General features: G+C 38.5%; 1 protein-coding gene across 2 annotated transcripts in view; it reads left to right on the top strand.

Annotated features, from left to right (window-relative positions):
- The window catches only part of Neto (Neuropilin and tolloid-like), a 100,836-nt gene that overhangs the window by 67,220 nt on the left and 21,159 nt on the right, over positions 1 to 12,457 (top strand). For both annotated transcript variants that reach the window (XM_065311818.1, XM_065311819.1), the window contains exon 3: positions 1,540 to 1,740. In XM_065311818.1, coding sequence (XP_065167890.1) covers positions 1,540 to 1,740 — 201 coding nt within the window. The remainder of the gene's footprint in view (positions 1 to 1,539; positions 1,741 to 12,457) is intronic.

Raw genomic sequence — 12,457 nt, 5'->3', positions numbered from 1 at the left:
AGGCGAAAAAAAAATGTGTTTGTGAATAATTCTGCTTACTTACACTTTCACTGGTGGCGTTCTTCCAGCATGTAAGTAACCGTTAGCCCCATGTCGGCGTCCCCTGCTTTGAAAGTTTAAAAGCTGTCGCGCGGATTACGCGAAACTCGCTCGCAGCTTAGCAGTGTTCGCACCCGGAGGGACACCAAGCTTTTCTCTGGTCGCGCGGACGATACAGTCGAACAAAAAAAAAGAAAACTTTTATTTTTTTCTGGATCCAACTCGCATAAAAATTCGGAACATTCATCTTTTACCTACCATTAAACACCCTAAAAATGAAATGTTCGTTTTTCGTCGAGTTTAATTACACCCGGCGACGATTTTTAACTCTCGACGAAAAAAAAGATGCGAAATTGACACGGAACCGCTAATTGAATGCGATTTACTTGTACTCTCGCCGGCTGGTAGTCGGGTTTCTTTTCGAGAGAAATCGAAACTCTTTTTTCGCGCAACCCCACTCGGTAACCGGAGCCCTTGGCGTAAATGGAAAGAAAGCACGTTCATTCTTGGACGCGATCCTGATACCCACACAATTCCGCCTGCTCCCTTAACAACTGCTTTATTCGCGTGTTTAAAAGACGCTATGTGCGCGTTAATTTATAATGCCATTCTGCCATTCACTTCCTCCTCTTCCACTTGGGTGGCGCGCCGCGCAGTTTTTTTTCACTTTCCGGGCACGAGCGGCCGCGTTTTTCTCGTTTTCTTGTCTTACTTAGTTGCGAAGAGGAAATAATTACACAATTCATGGGCGAGCATCTCAAACGCTGCGCTAACTTGAACACGTTGGGCGCGTTTTATGAGTACCAGCATTATCGTTATTATCGAGCTGCGACGACGTTACGCCTTGTTCGCGCACGAGGCTATTTTAATTAAATCTTAATTGCAATACAAATCTTTGCAGTCTGCCAATTTGTTCTAGTTATTTTACGCGTAGAACGAAAATAAGGAAATAAGCTATGACTGAACATGGCGTGTATAGGTTGGAGGAATATTAGTGCGCGGTGTAAAAGAGGCGGCAGCGCGGAGGCAGCGTAACTTGGCGGCAATAGTGAATTTCATTTGAAGTAAACGTTTACTGCCGCTCGCGCATACGCTGCCAGCTCGGCAAACAAACAAACAGGAACAAATGAATTTTGCTTTATTGTCGGAGTAAATGTGCGAAAGTAAAGTTTGCGCTAATATTTGTTGTTTGATTTTCATTTAGTTCTGTATATCAGTGAGCAAACAAATGAAGACAAGTCATTTATTTCTTTAGCGCGAAAATTGTCCATACGACTCGTAAAAAATATTTACTGTGCATTTCAAATGGATTAATTGTTATTAATTAATCATTAAGTGAATATTTTTCCCTCTGTAATTTGGATCAATAGACATGATACTTTTTATACCCGTTGAATTACAAAAAGTTTCTTTTTCTTTGCATGCCGTGCACGTAGCTTGTTCGAAACCATTCGCAAATATTTTTTATAACCCCGGCGTGTTTTGCTTTGTTTGCTGCAGGTGACAGAAGTATCAGAGAATTGACAACGGAATTTCCCGAGATGCCACAGGGGGACATGAACGCCCCACGTCAAACAATCAGTCCGCAGGATCCGTGCTACGCATTCAACAACGTGGACCTTGAAAAGCAGGAATTTTACAGTCCGGGCCATCCGAACGGGCTGTACCCAAACCACACCGAATGCGTCCTCGTCCTGGAAGGTAAGCGCGAACGCGGCGTGTGTGCACTGCATACTAGTGACGGGGTTTGGCACGCACACCGGAAAAAAAATGTAGTACGACCAAAGGCTTTTCGGTATGACTGCGCCGTCGGCGCACATGTGGTGCTTAGGATTTTCAATTGTATTTCGGGAAAGCCCTGCCGTGCGGGCGGGTGGGGGTTGCACAGTAGCGACTGCCGTTGGGGGGATATATTGCCTCGGCGACTCCGGACTCCGGCACTTTGACGCGCAGCATGCCATAAACGTTTCCCGCACAAACGTTATTTTGTAAGTATCGATATTCCACGCTGGCCAATATTCCGTTTGTATTAGATAGGTAGAACGTAATCTTTTAATGGCTGCCCGTATTGTGGCCGCTTTTTCAATGGCGGCGCCGGTTATTGCGGTGTAATCTAGTGAGGTCGGTTTCGGGTATTAAATAAATAAAATTTAAGTGTTGCTACATAAAAGCCAAAATTGCAACCATAAAAAACACAATTTATTTAAACTTTAATTTCTGCCTGTGTGATAACATTTACTTTTCATTAGTGACACACAATGCGTTAATTATGTGTACAGGTGGCTGCAATAGCAACGGCGGAACAATTAAATTCACGTCATTGCAGCGCAACAATTCGGCCGACATCAATCATTTAGTGATTTAGGTGTTGGGCGCACGCGAGACGTAATGCTTATTGTATGCGCCGCCTCCGAGGAGTCACTGGGCGAGACGTCGAGTGCAATAATTAATTCAAATTGCACGTGCCCACAATTACGTTATGGGTATTAAAGGGTATGGGCGCTTGCTGTTATACGCTTTACACGCTATCCTCAAGCCGGCTTTGTAATTATATAGGTGCCTTCGTATGGATATCATCAAAGTTGCAAAATATTGATTATCTAGTTTTAATTTTTCCTAAAGATTTATTTTTATTCAAGTTATGGTTAATTGTATCTTTAGGTCGCTTTACCGCAAAAATCATTAAACCAATTTTGATAAAATTTGGTTTACAGATTTTTTGGACCAGAGAAAAGCAAATAGGTGATTTTTGTTGCAAAAGCACAATTTGTAGGCTACATAATTATGGATGTAAGTTGATACGAAAGTCTAGAATTAAAGTTATGGTTATATAATTCGAGTCTAGATGGCGCATATTTAGCATTTTTTATTACTTTTTAGTTTAAATTAAAATTTGAACTTATTGACGGAGGTCTCATATAATAAGTCCAAGGAAGAAGAAAGTAATTAGTTAGGCTACTTTTTATTAAAATTAACGCATCCGAAGTCGCCAGTTAAGTTAATATTGTTTAATTTGCAACAATAAGAAAACAAGCAATTTATATAACCTCTGCATCCTGTTTCTTATCATGTTAATTGACGCGTAACTAATTAAAGATTAATTTAACCCAATATCTCTTGGAACAAAAATTTTTGAAAGACTTGAAAAGCCGCTTTTTATTTTATCTCAATAGATATTGCACAGCTTGTGCTGCTTCACAGACTTTTATGTTACATGAAATACGTTGCCGAAGAAGATATTTCATGCGGGAGGAACCAAGCTCTTACTCCCGGTTACTTCCACCCTAATGCAGCAGCGGCTGGGGAAGAGGCTACGCTTGGTCGCCCGAACGCACTTTTTAAATACCTATTCAACTTTTTTCTCTTCCACGGCCGCGTGTTTTATTCCGTCGCCGTGTTATCCGAATATTACACGTGGATTAATTTCGGTGGTGCTCATAAATCTCTCGGCATTTTCGAAATCGCTCGCGCTCCCGCGCTAATTGTGTTTGTACTTCTTTCTTCGTGTTCGAAACTGTAAGAATATATTATGTATAATTAATTACCTGCAGTGTACAAAAAAGAGAACGCGGTTGTAAAAGTATACGAGTTGGTAACTTGAAGAAAAGTTTGTGAATTTAACAAAAAATTAATAATGTTGTCACATTGGGGTTTAGTGGTTTTGTTTTAATAGTTGTAGGTGTGGTAGAGTGTGACTAGGCAGGTTTTGCACAATCCCACAATCCACAAATATCGGATTCCGGGCGCAATAAATATCTTGTAATCTCTGCAGGTTTCGCAGCATTGTAGATAAAGGAGGTTAAGCCGGGTAATTTTCCTTTAATTTCGCCTACATTTCGTGCCGACGCGCATACTGTGCTTTGGCCAACACGTGACTTGAACGTGTGAGCAAAATTGGCGGCGGGCCTTGCCGCCCTCAAGTATATAATGCTTCACCGCGTCGGCGACGCGCCGCCGGCCCGCCCGCTGGCTGCCGGATCGATTTTATCATTAAATTCCTACGGTGGCATAGGCATGAAATAGGCGCACGGACATTATGCACAAACATTTTACGTTATTCAACCGGCGGCGGGCACCATATTCGCCCAATTGAATTGATGCTGGTGTGGTTGCATCGTGCATCGCGTTGATTCGAGCTAAATAAGGGAATAAAACCATGTTGCTGCCTATCTGCAATTAGCAGTAGCGATGGAAACTCTAGCCTAAAATATAATGGGGGTTTTTGCTCTTTCGCACACATTTAAACTGAGTGTTAAATCATCCAAACAACAAAATTTGAAAAAATGATGAGACCAAACTGGAACCACAAAAAAACAGGAACATTTTATATGAAAGAAAATTGCGTCGTTGTAAATCTATTTAATAGTTGTTTACCGGTAAACAATTTGCACTTTGGAATAGTTTACCTTAACAAAGCGTGGAGAATAGTTACATTTCGAATGATTAACTTTGTGAAAGTGCTTAGGGTAAATGGCGTCTGCGAAACGATTTGCAGTTATTCGTAGTTGATTTTCACGTGGAATCTTAACTATTCTTACGCGCCGAGGCGGCGACAATGCATAATGTGCTGCACTCGGGCGGCGACCGCGAAACAACAACGAAGCGGTCGAACCGTTTCTTGCGGTCGGTGCATGCGGGGGCAGCAGCAGCAGGCCTGCAAGTAGTGGTGTACGCGTACTCGACAACTTGGGCCAAAGCAAGTGCAATTGGGTTTCAGCATAGCACCGCACTTAATCACTCCTGTCGAGGAAATGCTCCCAAATTGTTGACAAAATTAATGTGAGGTATTTCATTGCGAATCACAATGGCGCGCAGAGAGAATCGGATCGCCTTGCGGGAGATTCTATCTATAAGGAAACCAGAGTGTCGTCCACGCGTATCGCCAACGCCGAATTAATTATGTTTTGTCGGTTTATAAATTGCTCGGTTTTGGTTGCGAAACACGCAAGTGTTGTTTTTGTTTTAAATCGCCAACGACAACTGAATTAAACCGGTATTAATCTAACAAAATAAAAACAAGTGTGCATTTCGGTGTTGATTTATTAGAAAATAATTTACTTAGAATCTAAAAATTTAACTTGTGTCTTCAAAGTGATGGGCAAGTAAATAAACTTAAACGTAAATGCGAAAGAATTTATCTTATTTTCCAACACATAAATTGCTAAACTGGAAAATTTAATGTCTCGTGTCATTTCGACATCGGAAAGCAATAAATTCCGCGCACGAAACTCGATCGCCGATGCAAATAAATAAAAATAATAAAACAGCACGCGACGCGGCAGACTATTACGACGCCAGCGGAGGAGCACAACATTGGAGCGATCGTATTTTGCAAAATGAAAACAACTAAATAGTAGTGGTAGTATACATTGCACATAAATGTGCTGTTATATTTAAGGCGGAAACGACTTCATGTCGTATCGATTCCGCGAGGGCGCGAAACAAACGCGCATTGGTGGAGGCGCCACAACCGCAAAACGATGCGACAACCGTTTGCAAACGTATTATATCGCCGTCTTCAAGAAAGGTGAAGTCAATTTCATCCTGTTTGCTGATGATTGATTTCGATTGCTGTCTATTACATCTTTGACAAGGTCCTCACAACCAATTTCGGCAGTTTTCTCGTGTTATATTCATAGACTATTTTGCGCTGGTGAAACCTTTCTTTTTCTTTCTTATTTTAGTTAAATATTTACCTGAAAACAAGCAGAAAGCCGTCCTTTGAAGAGGAAAACTTTAGGTGGTTGTCATTTTGTCGGAACGTCATGTTACAGTACTTCAACTCAGAATGCCTTGAGGTTAAGGGGAAAACATTCAGGGGAGTGCATTCAATGTTGAAAATGAAGTTAAAGTTGAAGTTGATGACACTTATGTACACATTCCGGTTGCATACTAGCTTCACGTAAATCAACACACTAAAATTCACCTTGTGGGTTTAACTTGTGTTTCAACCTCTTTTATTTTTCTTTTAATATCTTGATTGTCTGGAATAGAGCGGAAAAATCATGGCCGTTCAATCTGATAGCGGAAGGAATCGTCTGGTATGCTTGTCATTCTAAGTTTCCGATTAAACTTTCACATTACTCATAAATTGTTCAAATTCCATAAATCCGCTGCTAAGCTTTTCGCTTACCCTGAATATTATTATGATTATTACTATTTCGACATAGAATGTTTCGAGTTTGGCCTAAATTCCGTATAACAAGTTCGTTCAATGCCCAATTGCCTATTGGATTTAGTTTATAAAATTGTTTCCAATATTTATGATAATCGGACTATTGAATTTCTATTTTAATTGAAAATAATGATTGTATTCATTAAAATGTACTATAATAAAGTTATAATAATTCACAGTCATAAAGTCAGGGCTTAATTTAGGTACTGTTTATTATACTAATGATATTTAATAATTAATTGTTTGTGTTGTTTTGTAGCATTCGTTTTGTAGCAGTTAAATATGAAATATTCATTTACTAAATTGTTTTTGTTATTATAGGCGGCAAAATATAAATTATTTAATGTTAGAGTCAAAAATATTTTAATTGTATTTTGATGAAAAGCAGCGACATCTGAAAAGCAATTTATTCCATGTACTCGTAATAATCGAGGTGCTTGATGAACACATTTGCTATTAATGTAAGACAACTTTTTGGAAACATGTTTATACGGGATGGTTGAGTTTTTTAGTCAGTAAAATATGTAAGAAGGTGTATGAGAACATTTATGTTCATCGGCACGTGATAATTTTACCTTATATTATAATTGCGAACGTGAGTTTGTTTGTTTATGACGCTTTCATGCTAAAACCCCTGAACAAATTTTGATACATTTTGGCATTAAGATATATTTGATGAAGGAAGCACGAATAGGCCACTTTTTGTTGCAAAATTAACTGGAAAGGTGTAAAATGAGAGATGCAGTTTGGTACAGGAATTCAATCACAGGTATAATTATACAATTCTGTTTGCGATGGTGATAAAGTGCATTCTTTGGATTTCTCAGTATTTTAAAAAGAAATTGAGAATTTTAGTGGCGGGGTCGGCACATAATAGGTCAACAAGAACAAGAGAGTCTTAATTACTGTTATGGCATAAGCTGGAGATTTTTACGAATTTATTTTTTAGTGAAGAGAAGTAACGAAACATCATTAACAGAAAAAACCCTTTCATAAAAAATAACAAGTTAACTATAGACGATTCTAAATTTTCGCTAATAAATTACTTCAATTCTTTTAACATTCCACGTACCTTAATACTGTAATACTATTTCCCAGGTAATGTATTAGTGGTGTTAATTTAGTGAATACTCTCTATCCCCATATTATTTAATGCATTTACTAATATCACGATCGCAAAACAAGAAACACAAGATTCAACCAGTTGCACAAACTGTAGTATAATATGTTGAGAGTAAATCTGTATACCGCCTTGTTGTCGCTAGATGCGTCCGCTAATGCACTCGCAAGTGAAATTAAATAAATTTACAACTTACGTCCTATATCATCCGCTTAATTAACTAATTTTAGTTGGATCGTGACTGCATCGGCGCGACGCAAAATGCACTTCTCGTGTGTGTACTAAGCGCAAAACCAAAGTTTGCGCGCTTTTGTGCACTCGTGCAATATGAGCAGCGGCGGTGGTGGCGGCAGCCGCGGCGGCAACTCTCTCTCGGCTTGAAACGTGAAAATTACCCGCTCATATACGACATTACGGCCGAGGTAACTGGCTATCACACACCATAAATTGCTCGAGCAATTTCGAAAATGCTTAAGTGCGCGCCGTCGAACTCTCGACGGCACACAGGTTGCAAACTACACAAGCGATAAATTCAGTTCCATCAAGTGATATCGGAATTAGGTTTTAATTATTTTTTGCGGATAACTGCAAATGTAAATCTATTATTACAGTTTGGAAATTGACATCTTAATGATTATGCTTGGAACGTGTATATGAGGTTTGAGTTGAGTAGCAATTAAATAATAAAATATACGATTTCGCAATCTTAGCTGCAATTAGAGTGGAGTACTTTAAGCGCTCATCTAACTAGTGTAGTGGTGTCGTACAGACTGTTCGGGAAATTAATTTAGAGATTTGGAAGCAGTACATATGTGTAATAATTTGTAAGCTTTAAATTACCTCCACTCTACCTCTACTTACGCTCGGAATTTGGTGTAATTAATCAAAGTATGTAACTTTTGATTAAACAGTTCTCATTTCTGCGGGGTAACGACTAACGACTAAGAAATGTCGGTTTTGTAATAATTGCAAATGTAACTGTGATATGGCAGAATGGCGATGAGATAATCTTCCAAAGAGAGAGTGTGGATTTGATACGTTTCGGGGGTGATTATCTCTAAATTGTTTGTTTCGAAGCGTTCTTACTCATATTTCGGAAATACGAAGTGCCAAACATGAAAACAGTTATTAATGGGTGTTTCTTTAGCAGGGGGAGCAAAATTTTCATTTATTGTTACAACATCCTATGAAATGAAATTAATCGAGGAATTTATAAAGTACGATCGTACACATTTTTATTTTTGTAACTAAATACTTGATAAATCTATATTTTTGTTATTCAGGTGAATATTAGAAACAATTATATAATTTCCGCAAATTTTATTGCGTTTAATCGATAATTGTTGTCTTAGAAAACACAAAAAAACCCTTTTTTTAAATATTGTTTTTTTTTCACGTCTTTTTCAAAAATTTCTGTGTTTAAATGAGATTTTATAATTTAAATATAAATGAACATTTATATCTTAGAAATTGATAGTTCCTACACTTAATTCTGAATTGTAATTAGCTGGTAACAAGTGCATAACAATTTTCGTAACATAATTTTACAAAAAGACTAACTTTGCTTCATCACACTTGATAAAATAATAGATATGATTTGTTTAACCTAATTTAACTTAAACTTAATTTAACTTGTTAACAGTTCTCGTGCACCCCCAGAGTATATGAATAATTTACAATGTTCCAAAAGCGTATAAATCCACCTACGGCCATTAGCGCATTAATGCGCGGCCCAGCAATCGCCGCGGCGTGATAAATTTCATTTGCGATTGATTTTTTCCCCGGGCATGTACCGCACGTCGCGGCCCAGCGGCCGAAAATAAGCGTTAATAATTACATTGTTAATTTGCATGTGAAATTCGCCGGATTTGCTCGGCGCCCGGTGTGTCAACGAAATGCTATTCGAATACCGAGCGCGTCATCCCGCGATGGCATTTGATGAGTTTTGATTATTGCCCCTCACCTGACCATTCGCAGTTGGTTTGTGGGGTTGGCAAAATATGCGTAGGCTATGCGTCGAACTCTTCGGGGAATTTTTCATTTTTATCTCGCAGCGGTGCGACAATTGCGCATTGTTCACGCGCGATGATAAGCCCGCCGCGCTCATAATGGTCGTTTAATCAATTTTATATCTTTATTATTGTCGCGATTATTTTCATTCCGGACGCATGGTGTTGTGCATATCATACTTTTTTACAACTCGAATTATTTTTATCTTCACACTTTAATGCGTCAACTAAAATATTAATTTGAAAACTCGACCGTTTTATTATTCACGTTGATAATATGACTTTGCGGAGCGTATTCATTTGGCAACAAATTGTAATATGCACATTTTTACGGCATAAATCTTGCTGAGTAGTGTCAGCATGCATTTTAAAATATGCGCGCTCATTAAGTGTGGAATTATACGTTTTTGCATTTTTGACATTCCCACGATGCATGCGAAGCAGTATAACGGCGCGCACGCCACCCTTGTTGGTTGATGAGGGTGTGTTCATATCCTCGACGGGTCGAAGGTTGCGCGTGGCGTGGATCTCAATTACCGTGCTCAAGCGTAAGCCAATAATGGCCATCGGTGTACCGACCTAACCGAAACTGACGGCTAGCGCATTGAAATAACGAAATAAAGATAAATCGATTGATCGGGCTCCGGCAGGACGCTCGCTTCTTGTGCGGCTCACTAGTTCGAAACTCATCAGTCGCCACATGTAAATTCAACTTTAGTGACAATTTAGCTGGGTCAACCTGCATGCGCTGTCTGATTAAAGTGAATTTTCCAATTAAAACTTTTATTTATATTTCTAACGCACGTCGGCCAGCAATTCTCAAGAGAATGAAGCGTTTTAAACCGAGAGATGCCACAAAATACCAAAAATAATACAGAAAGTTGTTGATTTAAACAAGTGAGGAAAATAAAATTAAAGCACGATTGTCGTGTTAAATGCGCGTTTTTATTAAAATTGCTGTTGCAAAACGAATGCGATATTAAATTTTTTCCACTGCGACAAAAATGCAATTCTGAATATATTTGCGCCGAAGATTTATACTTTGCATGCGTTGCTGACATAAATTCAAGCATATCTATTCACTTCTCATTTTAATTTCATGTCCATAAAACTTTTCTGCTCTGGCGCCCAATTGAAAAGATGTAGGCAATAGAATTCGATACTTTTTCTCTCAATTACGTCGCATGCTATGCCACTTTACCTCCATACCACCGCGTTAATACTTAGAAGAATTCAGCTTATGGTTTTGATTTATAATTCTGCAGACGCTGGGATTTTCTTTTCGGTGGTTGGCGAGTGCACTGCTTTTATAACTGGCGGAGATAGCGGCAGCGCGCTTTTTCGCTGTTAACTCTACCGTAAATATTAATGTAGCATTCCAGTGCATAATTCAAAAACGTTTCTTTTTCGAGCCAACTAATTTCCTCCAACATGTATGCAAGACGAGTAACCTTTTTGTTAATGCGCGTCGTCAGAAAATTACACATTAAACGAGATAAGCCCGTCGACCTGACTCGGATGCGTCTCACGACCTAATTCGGTAACAGCCGTGGAGCGTGGAAAACTAGTGCGCTGGGAGTCGCGGACGAAAATGACAAGCGCCAGCAAAAACGTAAAAAAAAACGAAACTACGCTGTGCGCTGAAAGGAAGTTAACGAAATGCATTTTATAAAATTTACACGTTCTATTCACGCAACAAGTTTAACGGGTTACAAAAAGAGGAAAAGTTTTCATTTTGGGTTAAATTTAACTTTAATTAAATTATTATTCTTGTTTAAATTTCCGGAAACATTTGGTAGAAATAAGATATAAACTGAGAAAGTTATATCTATTATTATTACTAGAAAGTTCTAGTAACGCTTAGATTTGCATTACGCACTAATGGCAAAACAAATAAATTTCAACCAGCATGAGAAAAGTTAAAGCAATATTACGTTCGTATTCCTTAAGCCTAGCAATTATGCACGTGGCATACATTCCGACGCAATTTACAGAAGATCATATTTTTCCTAATACACCGGAGACACGTTGCGAACGTGCGTGTGGGAATTGTTTGCGCACGGAAACAGCTCGGTAGTCACCCTTTACCACCCCTTACTCTCTCATATACTCAGGCTTTTTGGTCGGAAGTCGTTTTAAAAGGCAGCACGTGTTCGTACATGCTAGCGCCCTTGTACACGCTAAGACTATAAAACAATGAGACACTAAAAGTAACCGAGCGGGTGGATTTCACAGTAGGCTTAAGGCTTGATTAATGAGGTTAATTCTTGTCTAAGTTATTTGTCGTTGATTCATCCGGGCGCAGTTAGCGTGTGTGTATTACGCGCAACTCGCTGAAATAGCAGCTAGTTGATGACGACGGATTTGCGGCGATGTTAGTTTAAGCTAGTCGGGAAAAAGCGGATAAATTGGTGGCTAATAAGGGCGACAAGGATCTCGGAAAGGGTGGAAAACGCGTTCATCATTCTGCATAACTGGCACGCAACGTAATTAACAGTTTAAAATTAGGCGGTTCTAGTAAATTCAACTTTGGGGTTAATAATATTTTAAAAAGAAAATTTATAATATAAAAATGAATCGCAAATTCTGGTGGAAAGCGCATAACTCAACAACGCTTAGACCAATTTGGCCAACTATGTTTTTTAAATGTTCGTTAAAGTCCAAGGATGGTTTTTACGCGGATAAAAATTCGAATAATTGCAGGGAAAACCATAAAGACAGCCTTTTTCTGTAGGATATAAGTTGGCATTGAGATTCAATCATAGTTATAGTTAAATAGTTGAATCCGAGATGGCACGCTGGAGTGCATTATTAGCAATTCTTTATGTAATTAATTTCTTTAAAATAAAATTACGAATCTTATTTATAGAATTGACACATACTATGTCTAAAACAAGAGAGTAAAAACAAATTACATTTTTATTAAGCAAAAATATGATTATAAAAACAAAATCCTTTTTTCTTGTTACTGAATAATAATTGCTAATTTGTATCATGTATCTATAGATAGTTATTATCTTTTCCTTTCTGTTTGTTATCTCTTACAATGGTATACAAAGAAGTATTTGTACCCGGGTGGAGTTTTCGCCGGCACACATAATCAATCATTTGTGT

The sequence above is a fragment of the Atheta coriaria genome, unplaced genomic scaffold, assembly GCF_025399875.1.
Source record: "Atheta coriaria isolate IRGN ID8LTWV9N9 unplaced genomic scaffold, Caltech_Dcor_3.1 hic_scaffold_9_pilon, whole genome shotgun sequence".
In the NCBI taxonomy this organism is placed as follows: Eukaryota; Metazoa; Arthropoda; class Insecta; order Coleoptera; family Staphylinidae; genus Dalotia; species Dalotia coriaria.
The sequence above is the reverse complement of the archived record's forward strand: the minus strand, read 5'-3'. Positions and strand labels throughout refer to the sequence as shown.